This window comes from Heptranchias perlo, chromosome 21 (genome assembly GCF_035084215.1).
Source record: "Heptranchias perlo isolate sHepPer1 chromosome 21, sHepPer1.hap1, whole genome shotgun sequence".
NCBI lineage: Eukaryota > Metazoa > Chordata > Chondrichthyes > Hexanchiformes > Hexanchidae > Heptranchias > Heptranchias perlo.
In genome coordinates this window covers 34,528,907-34,549,064 of record NC_090345.1, presented here as the reverse complement: position 1 = coordinate 34,549,064, position 20,158 = coordinate 34,528,907, and the positions used below count along the sequence as shown (strand labels likewise).

At 39.1% G+C, this 20,158-nt stretch overlaps 1 protein-coding gene across 5 annotated transcripts in view; it reads left to right on the top strand.

Moving 5' to 3' along the window:
- The window catches only part of cpeb3 (cytoplasmic polyadenylation element binding protein 3), a 105,518-nt gene that overhangs the window by 42,012 nt on the left and 43,348 nt on the right, over positions 1–20,158 (top strand). For 3 of the 5 annotated variants that reach the window (XM_068002441.1, XM_068002440.1, XM_068002443.1), the window contains exons 5-7: positions 16,436–16,459; positions 19,620–19,787; positions 19,939–20,028. The exons of 1 other annotated variant lie outside the window; for it this stretch is intronic. In XM_068002441.1, the coding sequence (XP_067858542.1) occupies positions 16,436–16,459; positions 19,620–19,787; positions 19,939–20,028 (282 nt within the window). The remainder of the gene's footprint in view (positions 1–16,435; positions 16,460–19,619; positions 19,788–19,938; positions 20,029–20,158) is intronic. One more of the 5 variants, XM_068002442.1, reaches the window with a different exon arrangement.

The following is a 20,158-nucleotide window of genomic DNA, read 5'->3' as shown; positions in this document are numbered from 1 at the left end:
CATATTTAGGGAACATCTGCCTATTTGCATTTCAGCACACAAATAGCATTCAGCTCCAAATAATATGGCTAGCTCAGCTTTACATCCAGGATCTCGTCCACAAAAAGTCAGCGAGAATCTGCCAGATGACATCACAGTAATGAAGATTTTGCTCCTAACTTATCTGTCTTGAAGTCATGCCACTATAAACTTTGTACTGATAAAACCTAACTGTCTTTTTGCTCAATACCTCAGTCACGTACAATACCTTGAGCAGAGACTGGATCCAGCCGCGTAAGCGTATTTAGTTTGCCAGATAAGACAGTTGTATCCCAAATCTGAAATTTGTGCTTAAAATTGAGTTTTGTTTGTTCCAGAACATTGCAGTGCTGAGATGTGTGTCCCACATCATGTCCTTGAAAGGAATCATCATATTGCTTCATATGCTATGTGGATAGAACCAGCAACATCTGTCAATCTAGACATTGTAAAATTTTGATACAAGAACAGATGAACTAATTTTAAAAACTGTCTCTGGCTAAATAGATTATAGAATTTATTTCAGATGGCAATTTATTAGAGAGTAGGGAACTGCTACTGTAGATTCCATGTATACTGTGGCTATATCAGTGGCTACTATAACAGGTTTCTCCCGATACCATTTGCAAAGAGTTAGATGGAATAATATGTAAGCTATTGTGAAGTATGATAGTCTTTAATAGTTTAAGATGAACATTTTGGCTTTATGCCTGTAACCTTAAGATGGAAGAAAATTACTTTTTGTTTCTTCTGCCTTTTGTACCTCGAAGTTGAACGAATGAAGATTGTTGGATTACCTATAATAGGTATGATCTTCCTCCTGAGAGTTGAATACTTAATGTTCCCCATTATAATCTTACGCCTTCCTTATGTGTTTTGACTTCATTTGTATGAATGTGTTTTTCTTTTGCTAACATCTCCTTTCAGATGAACTGAATTATATATCGAGAATGCAGCATTTGTATTTAACCTAATACAGCGAGACTGCACGACGGTCACAGTTCTTGTATGGTGGCTGGCTCTTCGAGGGCCAGTTAGTCCCGTGTGTGCATCTGTGTCTCTGTCTCTCTGTGTCTCATAGAATCATAGAAAGGTTACAGCACAGAAGGAGGCCATTTGGCTCATCGAGTCCATGCCGGCTCTATGCAACAGCAATCCAGCTAGTTCATAGTCCCACTCCCCTATCCCTGTAGCCCTGCAAATTTTTTCCTTTCAAGTACTTAACCAGTTCCCTTTGAAAGGCCATGATTGAATCTGCCTTCACCGTCCCCTCGGGCAGTGCATCTCAGATTCTAACCATTCGCTGTGTTTAAAAAAAAAACCTTTTTCTTCATGTCACTCTTGGTTCTTTTGCCAATCACCTTAAATCTGTGTCCTCTGCTTCTTGACCCTTGCGCCAATGGGAACAGTTTCTCTCTTTTTACTCAGTCTAGACCCTTCATGATTTTGAATACCTCCATCAAATCTCCTCCCAATGTTCTCTGTTCCAAGGGGAACAACCCCAGCTTCTCCAGTCTAGCCACGCAACTAAAGTCCCTCATCCCTGGAATCATTCTAGTAAATCTTTTCTGCACCCTCTCTAAGGCCTTCACATCCTTCCTAAAATGTGGTGCCCAGAACTGGACACAATACTCCAGTTGTGGCCGAACCAGTGTTTTATAAAGGTTCATCATGACTTCTTTGCTTTTGTACTCTATGCCTCTATTTTTAAAGCCCAGGGTCCTGTGTGCTTTTTTAACTGCTTTCTCAACCTGCCCTGCCACCTTCAATGATTTGTGCACATACACCCCCAGATCTCTGTTCCTGTACCCCTTTTAGAATTGTGCCCTCTGGTTTATATTGCCTCTCCTCGTTCCTACTGAAATGTATCACTGCATTCTTCTGCGTTAAGTTTCATCTGCCATGTGTCCTCCCATTCCACCAGCCTGTCTATATCCTCTTGAAGTCTATCACTATCCTCCTCACTGTTCACTACACTTCGTGTGTGTGTGTGTGTGTGAGATTTGCCTCATCGTCCCCTTTACAATTTGAATAACAAGTCATTTGCATATGAAGGTTGAACTATGTTCAAAGAATGAGGAAGACCAAATTTGTGGAAGGTAATCTACCAATTCTCACTCTCCATTATATGTTTCTCTTGCTGCATTGTTAAGGCAGTCCTTGCATATTGGGGATCATTGGTTTTGTAGTAGTCACTAACAACTGCATCTTTCTTAATTGCATTTGATGTAGTAGTGAACGGCAACCATGTCCCAACTTTCTTAATTCAGAAGTCAATAGTTATCTTTGACTTGTGTTGAGGTTTTTGAAAGGGCTTGCAATTTGGGCGGCTAAGGTAATACTGAACCCTGAAACACAGTGATGGCTGGTATCCAGTGAACTGAAAAGCTTTGAAATCCAACATAAAGAGCCACTTAGGGGAAAAAAAATTGCTCCAGTAGATAAAACAGAATTGAATGTCGTCTTGTATGTGATCCTTGAATCCATAAGTAATGAAGGATGAATGAATTATAAATAATTCAGCAACTTCTCATTAATGAGTTACTGTTTGCCTGGTCTGATTATAGACTGCTGATAGTATCCTTCAATTCCTTTAGGCTTTCAAATGACCTATTAAAACAATTGGCGATTAGGAAGGTTTAAAAAAAAATATTTGATGTGTCTGTGCAACAATGTTAAAGATAACTGTCCTTAAGTTTTATTTAAAAAAATTAATGAACAAAATTGGACTCCCAGCCACCATTTAGTTAATGAAAGGTGTGTACAAAACACATTCAAGCAAATCTTGTTGCGTTCCCCCATGTGACACTGAGTCAAGCAGAAGAGAAATGACCCATATTTGATCCTTGGACTCAGTTACTTTAGGAACTAGTGTAACTAAGTTTTGTGATCTCACCAAGATAGTGGGGCCTAGCAATTGGCATGAGCATTCCTGGGTTAGGGAAGGGGAAAATTAGCAAGTTCCTTGTCCTGACTAATAAGAGTAACAGCAATATTTTTGACTCAGAAATACACCAATGCTGATAACATTATTTTTTTTTTAAATCATATTTTGAGTAAAATTTCACCCATTACTGCAAAATGGCTACACTGTCTTCGTGACTCACCTTTCTTTCAAAGATTCAATGCAGGTGAACGCATTGGAGTAGTAGGTTAGAGATAATAAACTAAGGGGCACTGGTTGAATAACTTGTTGACTGCAACACAAGTGGTTTATTCACCAGGATCCACCAGTCCCAGACATCTGTTCATTCATAAACACAGATTCATTTAATGTATGCTCAAAACATGCTCTTAACTCGGTTTCTTGTCTCTTTGGCTGAACTTCGCAGTGCAGAATTAGTGAGAAGCTGTACTTAGATGAATAGTGAAGTGGTCCAAATGACTTTTTAAGTGTTGAAATTCAAAACTATTTTTCATAAATTGATGTTAAAAATATATTTTGCAATTGCGTCTTAATCAACAGTGTGTTGCCAAAAAAGTGAGTGTAAACTTGTTATTTAAGCTGCTGTGGCTCGTTATCTTTGTGCTACGTCAGTGGAAAGATTGCATGCATTCTCACTGAAATGTATTAGCAGGGTGCAATGTCCAGTTTCTTCCCCAGTCCTCAGCTTTGTTGGAACAAATACCTTTCCTTACATAAGTGGTAAGTGGATTTTTATCTCAATTCAATAAGCCTGAGAAGTAAAGGATAAAAATTATAAAATCCTAAAACAAGGAATCAAGGATTATACATTTGCATCATTAGATTAGGGATGCCCAAAGACTTGCATGCTTAAGGTTTATGAACACATTTATACAGAGATCTTCACTTACGTGCAGATTATTGACACTATATAAGTAATTTTATACTCAGCCCCAATTTATTAATATGCTACTGGTAAAGCTTTTCCAGTTGTCTGTAAGTTTCATTATAAACAGCTTCTATAGATACCCTTCTGTTTTGCATGTACACTTTTGAATAAATTAGGATAAGGATTTTTAAAAATCCTTTCTGGTGCTCTGTATCTAGTATACCTTTTTGAAGAGAGATGTATGGCTTTTTTGCTGACAACATTAAAAATAGGAGGTTTGGTAAACCGAGGAGGACTTCAAAGGACGGACAGATTTGCAGAATGGACAGACAGGTGACTGATGCAATTTAATGTGGAGTAATACATCTTGAGAGGAAAAACGTGGAATAGGAATATATACTCAATGGAAAGATGCGGCAGGGTAAAGAGACCTAGGGGTTTAAATACATAATTTCCTGAAGTGCAGGTAGCTAAAGCAATTTTTAAAAAAAAGGCAAGTAGCTTTTGGGGTTTTATAAATAAGGGGCATGAGGGTACAGGAATAAAGTAGTAATGATAAATTTGTACAAAGCAATGGTGAGGCCACAGTTAGAGTTCTGTGTGTATTTTGAATGCCCCCTTTTAGAATAGATATTAGCCCAGAAATTGCTTAGAAAATAACGGTGAGCTCAACAGCGCTCACTGTTAGTGGCGAAATTGAGCAGCAAGTTCTGGTATTCACACAAATGCAGTGAAACATGGAAATCCAGAATGTGTTCCTCCTGGTTCGCCGGCAATATGACAGCTTCAAATTAAAGGGATATCGCTGGCTGCAATCAGTGAAATCATTGAACTAGTGCCAACTTGCTCCTCTGCCCAGCTGGAAAGTAACTAATATCGCCACAAAACAGGTATGCTTAAAAATACCAGGTCTAAACTAAGTTTTAATAGCAGTCATTAATAGTCTTAATGACTGCCAAACAACTAAAAATTAATTTATAAAAATGTGAAGTCTCATTACTCATTTTAATAGTTTTTGGTCATTAAAAATGTTGTTTAAATTTTAAAAAATTCTTTTTTACTTTTCCCTTCTGTCTCTTATTTAATTTGATTATTTCTTACCCTCTTTCTTCGCTGCCTATATAACTGTTTTTACAATGATTTTAATGTTGTACCTTTCACTTCCTGGATTTTATGTTGCAACCCCCAGAAACGGTTTCGCAGCTTGTCATAAATGCTGCAATCTGATTGGTCAAAGGGCGAGAGTGATCCTCTCGCTTCTCTCACAGGTCCTAGTTTTGCTTGAACTAACGCTGGGCTCTTCTCCGCTTCCTATTAGAGGAATTGTACCCAATAACAACGACGGTGAGTTAGTGGGTTAGTAGAAATCTATGGTGAGCACTGTTAGTCCGCCACTCTGAACAATTTCTGGGCCATTAAAGCTATAGAGTGTGTATTGCGTGGATTCACCAGGATGATATCAAGGATGGGAAATAGTAGTTATAAGCAGAGATTTCAGATACTGGGGCAATTTCCATTGGAGCAGAGAAGGCTAAGAGGAGATTTAATTTTTTTAAAAATTATTAAGGATTTTGATAGACTAAATAGGAGGAATCTCTTTCCTCAGTTTGGGGAGTCAGTGACAAGGGGCCATCAATTTAAAATCATCACTGAGAGTAAGGGGAGAAGTTGGATTTTTTTTTTATGCAGAGGGCTGTCGAAGCACGGAATGCTTTGCCACAGAATGGTTCAGACAGTGGGATTAGTTTAGTATAGCCCTTGCGAAGAGACAGTGCAGATACCATGGACTGAATGGGCTCTTTTTATGCTGTAAACATCTATGGTCTTGTGGTTGGCTGTAGACATTTGTGGCTAGAAATTCCACCCATATGTTGCATTTATCCCAGGACTGAGTTGTGTACTCACTATGACTTTACTTGTGGAATAAATAGAATGCTTGAAGAATTGTTCTCCATAAAATACTAACCCCTAGTATGTATTTTGTATGTATGTATTTTGATAATGCTGCTTTGAAGTGCCTTGGGATGTTTTACTACGTTAAAGGCGCTATGTAAATGCAAGTTGTTGTATCCGTTTCCATTTTGCTCTCAAATCTAAATGCCATTTCAGCCTGTTAATCTTTTGTAAGCTTGTTGTGACAGTTGTTTACACAGTATATACATCATGGCAAATTAGACATGTGTGTCTCTTGTTTTGGCTTTGAATTTGCTATCTTGACGCACTACCACTTATGGCCATGCAAACCTCTTAACTGTATGCTAGGCATTCCTACCATGTATTATGTGTATAATTCACTTAGCTATAATGTTATTCTTATATAAAGTAGGCGCAGTAGTACCTTCTCCCCATCCCCCTCCTCAACAACATCAACAAGCCCACGGACTCCCTTTGCTCCAATTTTGGTTTCCTTCACCATGTCCCCGCCACTGATTCTCCCAGAGTAGCAACCTCAACTGGCTATTCCCATAGTACCAGTGTCTAAATGTTTTCGTTGTAAATATTGTTTCCCATCTTTGGCAACATCCTGGTGAATCTATACTGTAAGATCTGTTGGTTTAATGTCCTTTCTCTAATGGGGAGCCCAAAACTTTGCACACTACCTGCAAAAACTGCAAATGTGGCCTGACCACTGTTTTGTATAAATTTATCATTGCTTCTTTACTCTTATCTTCTATGTCCTTATTCATAAACCTCAAAATTCTATTGCCCTTTTTTATGGCTTTATCTACCTGCACTTGCACCTTCAGGGAATTATGTTTGATCCCCTCAGTCTCTCAATTCACCCACACCCTGCAGTATCTTTCCATTGAGTGTACAATTCTATTCCTTATTTGTTTCTCCCAAAATGCATTACCTCACACTCAGGCACACTAAATTGCATCTGCCACCTGTCTGTCCATTCTGTTAACCTGTTGATATCTTCCTGATGTCTTTTACAGTCCTCCTCACTGTTTGCCAACTTGCTACTTTTGCGTCATCAGCAAATTTCAAGACTGTGTTCCCTGTACCCAAGTCCAAATCTTATATTTATTTATATATTAAATCGAGAGCAAAAGTGGACCCAGCACTGACCCCTGGGGTATGCCACTTCCAATCCTTTTCCAGATCAAGTAACACCCATTTACCTTAACCTTTTGTTTCCTGTCTGTCAACCAACTTTCTATCCAGCTGCGATACCATATGCCTAGATTTTTCCAACGATCCTCCTGTGAAGCACCTTCTCAAATGACTTCTGAAAATCTATATACATTATATGTTACTGCATTCCCATTACCCATCCAATTGGTCTTTTATTCAAATTATTAAGTGTGTCAAACATGACTTGCCTTTAGTCCATGCTGCTTGTCCCTGATTAACCCATGCATTTTAACTTGAATTTTAGACTGAGTTTGCCGGCAACGAATACACTAACTGGTCTGTAGTTACCTGGCTTAGGTTATCCTTCTTTCCCTTCCTGAACAAGGGTGTTAGGTTGCTACTCTCCAGTCCCACTTCATAATTTGTATATTTAAGGGTTGTTGAGTTGAGGTTGAAGATCAGCGATGATCTTATTGAATGGTGGAGCAGGCTCGAGAGGCCATATGGCCTACTCCTCCCATTTCTTATGTTCCCTTCTAGGAATGTATTTATTTTGCACTCTATGAATTTCATATTTGAAGATTTCCACTGTTGATCTGTGGACTAGTTTGTTAACTTTTCTGCCTGTTTAATCCCCTTTAATCTTGCTGAACTTTGCCGTTTCAGTCCAGCACCATTATCTTCGACCCTTGATTATCCTTTACTGTTCTTATATTGAACCTAACTTTGTTGTGGTCATTGTTCTCCAACTCATGTCAGTTATTTGCCACACTCATTTCCCAAAACTAGATCAAGTATTGGTTCTTTCCTTGTAGTAATAGAAACATACTAATCTAGGAAGCAGTCCTGAATGCATTCCTAAAGCATTGCCTACTTTGATCTACTCTTATTCCAGTCTATCTTGGGATAGTTAAAATCGCTGCCATTCTTAAATAGCTTGCTGAACTGTCTGCAAATGTCAACCTCTTTCATCTTCACTGTTTGGCAACCTGTAATGCATACCAAGAATTGTACAACTTTTCTTCCCATTCCTTAACTTTATCCATATGCATTCTGCCTTCCGCCCCTCTCCACCACTCATTTATAGCCTTTGTGGCCTACTGCGCTCTCAAGCCCCACGATACCTTCTTTGCCAAGATCTCCTCCCTTCTCACTTTTAGCCCGTAAAACTAGCAGTTACTTATCAGTGACTTCAATCTCCATCTTAATTCCCCTTGTTCCTTGTCTAATGTTTTTTCTACCCCCCCCCCCCCCCCACCTTTAACCACACTTCTCACATCAACTCCCATTCCCTCAACCTCACTATCTCACATGACCTCACCATCCGTGATCAATAGTGTGGCCATTTCTGATAACTTCTTCATCTCACTTAGCGCACACATCTCCCTATCTACTTCCAATCCCGTTATCCTCACCCTTCACCTTGCAAGAAACTGCCCCTAGGTCTCTCTCAAATTCACCCTCTAACTTCCAGTAGAGCAGAGGTTGATTGTATCAGCAAATTCAAATACCTGCTGCAAAATGTGATATAGTGGTTTGAGCAGTCTCATGGGATATGATATTTCATAGACATTGAGAATTGGTTAGATGTGCCACAATGGTCTTTTCAGTCCTGTACTTTCCTTTCTTTCCCCCTTTTCTGGCCTTCAACCTGTTACGACACTGCTGTTGTCGTTTACCTGCTAAATAGCTCTCTTACTGCTGCCTTTGCTTTTGTCCCAGCCAAGCCACACTCAAAAGTACAGCTCCTGCCTTCGCACGCTTAATTCTGAGGAATACAGACCTGAATGCAGCTGGTTCACAACCACTGCCAAATGTGGCTGAAACATGTCAAACTTTACCACACTTCCCACTCCGAAATTCTCCTATTACTGCAGGATCACACTAGACGGCAAGAAGAACTCACAAATTCTCTCCCCAAAAAAAATACCCTTCCCTTTTCCCCTTCCACCTTAATCTCTAATAACGTGCAAGGAACCCTTAAATTTCTTCATCTCAAAGACTGAGATCATTTGCAGAGCCTCCAGTGCCATTGCCATCTCCTCCTCCTTCGTCTTCCCCTCTTTTTCACCCTCCCCCAATTGCAGTTACCGGCCAACCCCTCACTTGCCCGATCCCCACTGCTTGCAGCTTCTGTCCCATCTCCTCCTCCTCCCTTGCCCTCCTCAAAGTCATTAATTCTACAAGAATCACCACCTGCCTTCCTGATCCCAGCCCTACCCAACTATTGACTACTTAGCGACCTTTCCTGGCCCCAGTGACATTGTTTTGTTTCACTCCATTCAGATACTGTCCCTTTTCCTTTCACAATCAACATCAACACCTCTCCTCAAAAAGCCCACCTGTGATCTGTCCATCCTCTCCAATTACTATCCAATCTCTAACCTCCTGTTCTTGTGTAAGGTCCTTGAATGTGTCGTCATATCTGAATTGTGTACTCCCCTCTCCCACAATTCTCCATTCAAATCCCTCCAGTCCGGTTTCCACCCTGGTCACAGTCACCAGTTATATCCTCTGACTGCAGCTGTGTCACTTCATCCCTCTTACTTCTCTGCAGTGTTGAACACTGCGATCATGACATCCTCCACTTTCTTCCCATGGTCCACCTTATGTGGTTCCATTCCTATCTGTCACAGTACAGCCAGCATATGTTTAGCAAATGGTTTTTTTCCTCCAGCTTCCACATGGTCACCTCCAGAGTCCACCAAGGATCCATCCTTGACCTTCTCTTCCTCATCTACATGATCCTGCTTGGTGACATCATCCATAACATAGGCTGAGCTTCCACACTGACACCGACAACCCCGAGCCTTACCACACCATGCTGTCAGACTGCTTGTCGAATAGCCTGCAGATGAATCGGCATTTCCAACAATTGAATGTGTGAACGACTGAAGCCATTATTTTCAGCTCCCACCAGAAATTTTGCACCCATGCCATCTAGTCTGTCCCCTTCCTTTGCTGAAGTTGATCCAAACTGCATGAAACTTTGACATTCTGTTTGACCCTGAGCTGAGTTTCAAATCCTATATCCTTTCTACTACCAATGCTGTTTACTTCCACTTTTGTAACATTGCCCTCTGTTGAAATCCTTATCTGCCTTCATCATGTCTAGACTTGGCTTCTCCAATGCTCTCCTTACTGTCCTCCCAAACTCCAAATCATCCAAACTCTGGTACCTGCACCTTGTATGCACTAAGCTCTGTTAGTCCATCACCCCCATCCTCATTCACCTAACTTGGTTCCCTACCTCCCAGTGGATGGAATTTCAAATCCTTGTCCTCACTACAAATCTATTCACAGACTGCCTCTGCAACCTTCACTAGCCTTGCACCCCTCCTGCATTTGCTGGTCATTGACTCTGGCCCCATGTGCATTCTCCCTCCCTCCCTCTTTTATATATTATAGCTCTGATTATTTCACCACCATCCATCCCATCACTATTCAGTGATATATGTGTATATGTACATCTGTATTAATTGCACTTATCTGGGGAAGGCAGCCATTTGGCTGAAAATAGGGAATTTTAGTTGTAGCCATTATCTTCGAGTGTATTAACTTACAGTAAATTTGAGTGACTTGCTCTCACTGATTGTGGTAAGTACACATTTATTGCTTATTTTTGTTTCACTAACATTAACATGTATCCTGTTGTACCTTTTGAATTTTGTTTTACATGGTGATTAAGTAACCATCAAAATGCCATCTCTGTGCATCATTCTTTACATGACCTGCATGCTATACAGAAAAAACCTCAATCACATTATGGGATTAAAAATTCTACTTTTTCAGTTGCTAGCCCCTGATTTTCCACCCATTAAAGATAACTATCATAAGAAATAGGAGCAGGAGTAGGCCATAGGGCCCCTCGAGCCTGCTCTGCCGTTCAATCAGATCATGGCTGATTTTCAACCTCAACTCCACTTTCCTGCCTGATGCCCATATCCCTTGATTCTTCTAGAGTCCAAAAATCAATCTATCTATCTATCTCAGCCTTGAACATACTCAACGACTCAGCAACCACAGAATTCCAAAGATTCACAACCCTCTGAGGGGAGAGCGGGAGGGGGAGGCGAAGAGGCCCGAGGGGAGAGCGGGAGGGGGAGGCGAAGAGGCCCGAGGGGAGAGTCACTCGCCGCAGAATACCCAGCCTCTGACCTGCTCTTGTAGCCACAGTATTTATATGGCTGGTCCAGTTAAGTTTCTGGTCAATGGTGACCCCCAGGATGTTGATGGTGGGGGGGTTCGGCGATGGTAATGCCATTGAATGTCAAGGGGAGGTGGTTAAACTCTCTCTTGTTGGAGTTGGTCATTGCCTGGCACTTGTCTGGCATGAATGTTACTTGCCACTTATCAGCCCAATCCTGGATATTGTCCAGGTCTTGCTGCATGCAGGCACGGACTGCTTCGTTAATTGAGGGGTTGCAAATGGAACTGAACACTGCAATCATCAACGAACATCCCCATTTCTGACCTTATGATGGAGGAAGGTCATTGATGAAGCAGCTGAAGATGGTTGGGCCTTGGACACTGCCCTGAGGAACTCCTGCAGCAATGCCCTGGGGCTGAGATGATTGGACACCAACAACCATTACCATCTTCCTTTGTGCTAGGTATGACTCCAGCCACTGGAGAGTTTCCCCCTGATTCCCATTGACTTCAATTTTACTAGGGCTCCTTGGTGCCACACTCGGTCAAATGCTGCCTCGATCTTCACTCTGGCTTTATCGCCTCCCGCTCTCGGGCCTTCTGCCAGCCAATCACCTAGCTGCTGTCCTGTGATGTCACTGCTTGTTTTTTTTCGATCCCACCAAATTTACTGCCTCCACTGCTCCAAGTGCGGTTTAGGCCTTTGATCCCTTACTTTTATTCACTTGCCTCTGCCGCTCCAGTCCCCGCTCCCGCTCTGCTACTCTCAGAGCTCTTCCTCTCTGTTCATTGTCCTTCCCACCCCCCCCCCCCCACTTAATTCCCCCCCTCACCAAATTCTCAGAGCGAGGAATTGTGGAGTGGCTAGCGCAGAAGCAGAATTTTTACCCCAATCTCTCCACTAAAAGGAATGAATCCATCATTTCTCTAAAATCAAGTATTTTCCAAATACATATATTTGTGTCAGTTTTAAGTCATTTCTGAATGTGGCGGCAGTACTGGTATCAGCAAATTCAAATACCTGCTGCAAAATGTGATATAGTGGTTTGAGCAGTCTCATGGGATATGATATTTCATAGACATTGAGAATTGGTTAGATGTGCCACAATGGTCTTTTCAGTCCTGTACTTTCCTTTCTTTCCCCCTTTTCTGGCCTTCAACCTGTTACGACACTGCTGTTGTCGTTTACCTGCTAAATAGCTCTCTTACTGCTGCCTTTGCTTTTGTCCCAGCCAAGCCACACTCAAAAGTACAGCTCCTGCCTTCGCACGCTTAATTCTGAGGAATACAGACCTGAATGCAGCTGGTTCACAACCACTGCCAAATGTGGCTGAAACATGTCAAACTTTACCACACTTCCCACTCCGAAATTCCCACTGGAATTTTCAGTTTTTGACTCAAATGGGATGGTCTGCTGTGCTGAGCACCAATATGGCTGCATTGAGGAATTATGAAACAAGTTTAAAAAACATACATCCTCAATTCTTCTGATTAACGATGATGTATAGTTTTCTTTCCAGAAATTTGAAGACAGGAAGCAGAGGGTCTGTAGCACCAGTGCCTATCCCTGTAGATTTAATTTCAGTGTCAGACCACCAGACTCCCCTTAACCACATTACAGCTGTTTCTTTTTTGTGACTAAACCAGACTAGAAAACAACTGAAAAGCAGTATAAGATGCTGCGAGAACAATGCATCTTTTTAACAAAAAGGGAAACTATTCCAAATGAGTAACTACTCTAAACATTCTTGAATGCATGTTACTAAAATTGAATGGAATCGAAAGTTAAAGTTTAGTTGCCCCTGGCTAACCAACATAGTTTCTATGGATTCTGGTGTGAGTAACTGAACAGCTAAGGTTGGGCTTTATTTTCTTGCAGTTAATTTACACATTTTTGTTTTGTTTATCTGAATTAGAGGTAAAAACCAATATGAACTGCATATGTTTTTCAGTTGAGTTCCTTTTAAGATTGAGGCAGTCCTGGAAATGTAACATTTACTTGCCAGTTAAGGGATTCTCTAAATAATGATGAGTAATTTCTGGAGGAAAATTGGAGTGGATGCTCTTCAGCACCTTGACGCAACAACTTAGTGGAGGCACAACCCCTTACTGCAGATTTGGGCACAAGCTGCTCAAGATTTCCTGTCCTTTACATTAATAGACAGAAAATCGTGAGCAAGTTGTGTCTGAATTTGCAACAAGGGCTTCTGCCCTGCTAAGCTCTTAACACCTGGGTGCTGAAGAAGAAATCTGCCTCATTTCTTTTTTGAGAAACAAAGTGCCATCTGCTCATAGTTCTTCCAATAATTTATAATAAATTTCAATTAGAATATGTTTATAATCCTCTTAAATGAACCTAAGATATACTTTTTTCCACTCCTTTCCCAACTGAATTTGTGACGTGTTCAAGTTATGTACCACTTGTCTCCATTAATTTGCATAGAGAAAATGTATCCCCTTACAACACTGAAAAATACCTGGACAGAAATCCATACTGTGTTTGAGTTGCTGTCCTCCACTTACATTTTTTTGTTGAATGATCGTCTTTGCATTCTGACAGGGAAATAACCTATTCAATTGTCCTCAAAATAATTTGTCTCAGTTGTTCCTGTGTTCATTTAAGTTGTTTTCTGCTCAAGACTGATAAAAGCAATTTTTTTGGTGAGCTGCAATTCTGTTTCCATGCTAAGTATGAGAAGTAAATCAAAACAAAGTTCATAGCCCTTTGAAGTCCAATTTAATGAGTATGGGATTTAATTTAGTTGCATTTTTTTCAATACAGAAAGCTACAGGGAAGAATCCTATTTTTGGTATTACACATTAGCTGTTTCCAAAGAGCACTGCTAATTGAGTTGTCACTTTTATAATTTTAGGTTTATAATTACATTTCAAATATTTCATAATGTTGAGTTTACTTGTAAATGTACTGCAAGTTTGGTGATCGAGAACAATCCAAATATACATTGGTTTGCTATTTATTACCCAAAACTTATGTTTGATTTATTAACTAATTAGTATTTTTGTGATGGATTACACTTGAATATAAGTGAAATCAAGTGTTGCAAGGTTCTCATTTAGTAAACTGCTCATCTGTTTCCCTGATGAATTATGTAGGAATACAGTTCCTTTCTACATAAAAGAACATCTTTTCTAGTAGCTGAAACCCTTGGTATGTATAATGCTTTCTAGATTGCCTTAATGGTTTGACGACAGTATTCACAAAATAAAAACTACCTTCCAGGCTGTGTTTTGTTTTTAGAAATGCAGCTTCTTGTCCTGAGCTGAAGAGTATACCATCACTTTCCACTGACAGGCATTTTATGAAAAAATTATGCTTTTATTTTAAAGGGTGTGATTTTAATGAAGCGCACATCTGTACATAAACAAAAATCTCAATTAAATAATTCAGGAAGTGAGAGATCTTTAAGCTCTTCAGCTCAGAAGGACCTGCATTTGTTGCTATTCGCTAATACTTTCTTTAATGTGGGTATATTTTCAGAAGACTAATTAGCTGGAATGTGTTTCTTCATGTTTCTGTTGACAGTAATGTGGTTCGTTTCACAGAAAATAACTGCAATCGCTCATGATTCTAAAGTTGCTTGCCTTACCATTCTGCAAGTGAGCAATCGTGGTAGAATCTAAGTTATTGCCAGATGTGATTGCATTATCCATAATATACTGGCTAACCTTCAACATACTTGTTTTTGGAAAAACTTTGTTTATGGTACACTTTTGATAAAACTCGTTGAATTTATTTTTTTAAAGTGACAAAACTCCCAGTCCTGTGCAGTTATATTTTAGATATCAAATATTTTTGACCATTGCTTTCTACTGATGGGCAGTTTTTGATAAGATGTTGCTTTTATTTTAGAGGACATGATCTTAATGAAGTGCACATCTGTACATAAACAAAAATCTCAATTAAATAATTCAGAAAGTGACAGTTCTTTTACTTACAATATAGGAAGTGGTTCCTGTGATCAGAAGTAAATGCAACTATACTTTGTGGGCACAGGTTTTTTTTTTCTCTCTCTCTCTCTCTCTCTCTCTCTCTCTCTCTCTCTCTCTCTCTCTTTCCTCTTGTCTTTTCACCTCTAAGGCAGCTCCTTCTCTTCCTACTCAACGTGTTGCTCTCTCCACCCCCTCTCGCTCTTACACTTTGTGTTGATGCAAAGCAGTATTAATTTAATATCCGTGCATAATACGTGGTGTATTTTGGGAAGTGAAATCTCCAGGATAAAATTCTGACGATCAGTACAAAACCATTCCAAGGAGATAGTCTCATTACCAGTGTCAAGCAAATATTTTGCCTCCATTTTAACCTTTTTAATATTGACCACCGCATCTACTCGTCACTGATATGAAAATTTTAATAGCCTTGTGGATGTCTGTCAGTGGACCTCTGATTAGAACTTTGCTTCACCTGCACAGTGCAATGCACATCCAGCGGGAAATTCAGCATTTCCAACTCTGCATCGATGTAAGCGGGTACCAGCCTGAAACTGGAACCTGCAAAGTAATATTACCATTATATGGGAATAATGCTGATCTACATCCAATAACGCAAGATCTTAAAGAATATAGTCATACTGACAGGATATCCGGGATTAGCATTGAACACGAGGTCTTTTGATGAAACGAGTGGAAGAGGTATTGAAAAATTGTATGTATGTGTAAAATAAATATTCCATGTATTCGGTTTGAGTTTTAAAAAAAAAAATTTCTTAAACTCCTTATAAAATATGCTTTTTTACACACATTGCCTTTACAAATGATTCTACATAACAATTTTGATCAATGTGCATGTTCCTTCTATATCTCATCCAGCAATAGAATCAAGGCAAATTATCCTTTTTTCAAAAAAAAATCAAGCTGTTTTAATTCTGTTGTTGGAATAAAATCTTTAGTTCTCCAGTTTGACATGTTGATACACAAGATGGCTTTTCTACTAGAATTTCTCCATTTAATTACTTTGTGGTTCTCATACAGGCTATCTGGGAAAAGCATGAGTGAAAATTTAAGTATTGCCTTGAATGGAAGGAAAAATGAAAGGCCAGTTGATCCATACCACTGTTAGGAGCCTCCTGCCAGCCAGCATAGTACAGTAAAAGCTCGTTGGCTGCATTTACTTAAACAATAAGTGTGGTGAGGGGGGGTCTCACTGAGAGGAAGATAAATGATTTGGTGGGGAGGAGAGGATAAAACTGATAGAAAATTAAAATTTTCAGTGCAGTACTGGAATACTTCAAAAACTTACTTCAGGGTTGAACAACAGATGAAGTTTTGGCAATGAACTGACTCATGTCGTCTGAATCTTGTGTGCATATCATACAAAGTTTGCAATTTTTAATAGAAGGTGACAGGACTACCCACTATTTTTCTCTGTTTACATGCAGCAAGGACATTTGGGCGACGAAGAGGTAAATAAATCTTTAATACTCAGTGTTTGCTTGTCAAATCTAGTAATATTTCAATGCTATACTGGAGTGATTAACAATTTTCAGTTGCTTATATACATTTTTGGTTGATTGGCACAATGATAATATACTTTTTTGTGCCCTTTTGTGATTACCCCAAATGCTATAGTGAGCATCTAACAGTTTTAAATTTGTAGCTTGCAGTTTGTTGCTTTGAAACTTCTTTTATAAATCTTGACAGAAGTGGTTGTGTTTCTTTTTAAATTTGTAAAAACATGGAATCAAACGGTCTGTTTTTAATTGTGGCTGAAGAAATAATTCTTGCTCAATAGCAGCTGCTACGGAAACAAAATTCTGAGATCTCCTTTGAGTCTGGTATTTTATTTCTTCGGAGTAAATTGATTTGTTTTTGTTTTTTAACGCAGTGTCTTTTTTTAGATCCCAGCCATGGTATCCAGAGGGAGGTGCTGAGTGCAAGCCAGGTGCTTTCTCACAGAGGAGAAAAACGAGTCTATGGTAGAATCACCCTGGGCCACTTGTGTATCTCCTTGAGGCTTTATTTGCCTGCTCAGCCTCTCCATCTAGACTTTGTGAGCAGCATAAGGAGACTTAAATAAAGAACATTTTTAACCATTATTTCTGGGGAGGGTTTAAAATAAATTTTCCTTTTATAAAAAAAAAATTCTCCCTGTGAGTTCCTTTTCCTTTGAACCACATTCAGCTGTGTGGGCACAATGGTCTGGGAGAGATAATTCAGCCACCATAGTCACCACCTGTCAAAGGTTTTAGAAATGTGAGTTTACTGTCTTGTGTAACTGGCCTATAGGTATACACCCTCGAGTAATTCTATTTAGATACCGCTCACGGAATGATTTAACAAGTTATTTAACTCTCTTGTACAAAAACATTAAATTTTTTAGTTTTATTCCTGTCCATTTTAATTGAGGTTATTTTAAAATCTTTAGTAGGTTAAATGTATATTTACAGAATTTAATTTAAGTGCTCTTTAAGAGCCACCCTGCACTGGAGAATGCATTAGACAAATCACCCTGTGTCAAGAATCTGCATTTAATACAACTTTGTCCACTAATAATCACACTAAACACGAGTTTTATAAAAGTTTTTAAACAAGATTCTATTCAATGATCACAGTACTTTGATAGCTTTAGCTTGGGTCCTTCTCATCAGCTGTGCTATCAAAAATAGGATGTTTATGTTCATATTTATTTTGTCTGTAGGATGTTAGACTTGGCCTACATTTCAGAACTTTATATGTTTGATGAGTTTATTCTAATGTGAAGATTCTTTCATTATATTCAGAGTGCTGTAATTTTCTATAAAGAATTTATTAAAAACAAGTATCTTTGCCATATTTGAGTACTGTGTTTTTGGTTAGAATAGGCTCTAAAATTCCCACCAGAACCCATGGGTCCCTAATGTTCTTGTTTTTACTATGTGTCCACTTGATTTGAGATAGCAAGACATCTGGACTGTAGACTCCCCTGTGTTGGTTGCCAGTCAGTGTGGCTCGGCAAGTGGGAGATTTGAATCTTCACGATGGAGTTTGCCCCCTCTGGATGAAATGGGATACCTTGTTAGTGAAAAATACTTCACATAGCAGCCTAGCTGAGAACTATTTAAATTATCTAGTGAGCATGGGTGAGGTTTGAATGTCAGTGTGAGAATTAGGCATTCTGGTGAGGATGCTTTTCTACTTTTTAAAGCTACTCAGCTGCTTCAAGATGGCTAATTTCTTGTTGCAATGCAAACCAAAACTGTTGATAAAATGTAAATTCTAAGTGGAAGGTGCAGAATTAATTCCAAATACTTGTTTGTGAAAGAATTGTCCAAATGAAAATTCACAACCCTTCCCTCCTACCTGGCCCAAAGTGGCTCAGTGCCGAGTGACTTGTCACTGAGCCACATAGATCAGGATAGGGTTGGGTGTGGCTGTGAGGGACCGCCAGAGCACTATAATTTACAAATGCTCGTTAACACAATTCGCATGTGATGGTTTGAAATGCTGGAGAGGCAACAACTGCAGCTTGTGGAACCCTACCTGCTATGATTGGCCACTTTCAGTAATAGAGGAGGTAAAGCGAGAAAATTGGAGGAACAAATTTGCCACTTTAATCATTAATTCTTCTCATTCATTCTTCCCAAGTTACTGCAAAAAAATTAGGAGCAAATTCTTTAACATAGCTTCTAAAATTGCATGCAGGGAAGAAATGATTGAAGTGGAATTGACTATAGTTTATAGCGGTGTCACCATTTGTTTGTATGAGTGCTGAAAGTAGTTTGCTTAACACTGGAGAATATAACTTTTATTTCATAACTTTAGAACAGTTTTACGAGCACACATCCAAAACATTTTTATATTGCTGTACTTGGTATTATTTTCAGTGTAAATATGACACTAGTGTACATCAAATGACCTATTCTATATATTTGTATCTTTTAAAACACTTTCACTAATATCCTTGGGGTTAGTTGGAGTTGAGAAGCCTTGCAATATTGTGCATTGATGCCAGGAAAGGCGCATATGTAAGAAGTGTTGTCTTTTTTTCCTCCTGGGTAGTGTTTTAAAGGCAACAATTCTTGAATGATCATGTATTGATCATGAAATCATTTCTGTTAAATTGGCCTTTGACTTTAATCAAACTGTTGAATCCAGAATCTTTGAATGAATCTTTCTAACTTCATCATAGAGTAGATGTTGATATATGGTTTCCTTGCTTCATTAATTAAAAGTTTACATCCATCTTGTTTTAGATTTTGTTTCCTTATTTTTCTTGATGAGCAGCAGACAGGCTGTAATTTTTTGAAACAACTTTTTGATGGAAAAGGTAGATAGCCTGCTCATAGCCTTGCTCTTCAAGTGAACTTTGATTTCCTAATATCAATTTTCAAACATTGTGAAACCAAAATGCAATAATCTTTTTAACACAATCATTCTGTAAGTTTAAAGAAAAAGATATTAAGTGGTTATAGCCTGTACTTAAAAATAAATATATTCTTCCACAGTTACATTTTCATGTTGAATTGCAGCAAATTGGTGATAGTGCAGTGTCTGTGGGACAGACTGGCAACATATCATCTATTGAAGTTTCAGGATAATGTTCAGGTTCCTTTTCACTAGATAGAAGTATAAACTGTTTTTCAGGTCGTTCTTCGCTCTTTCCTATTGAAGATGGTTTCCTTGATGATGGTCATGGTGACCAGTCTCTGACATCAGGTTTAAACTCTCCAACCCGCTGTCAGAATGGTGAAAGGGTGGAACGATATTCACGAAAAGTCTTTGTGGGAGGCCTTCCTCCAGACATTGATGAAGGTACACGTATTTATTAATCTGAAAGAAGTCTTGCATATCAAAATGCTTTGATTCCTTATAACTATTAGCACTGTTGTCTATCCAATATTCTGTGGAAGTATTTTTGGTAGCTTCAACTTTTAATAAATCCCTGGTGTGATATCTCCTGTAGATGAAATCACAGCTAGCTTTCGTCGATTTGGACCTCTGGTGGTGGATTGGCCTCACAAAGCTGAAAGCAAATCATATTTCCCACCCAAAGGTAATCAACTAATTAAACTCCTGAAGATAAGTGGACTTGTATTTTAAACTGATAAGCAGTAACTTGTTATATCCTCCATGCTTTACTTAATATTACCTCGTAAACAATTTCACATTTAAAATTAGTGAGG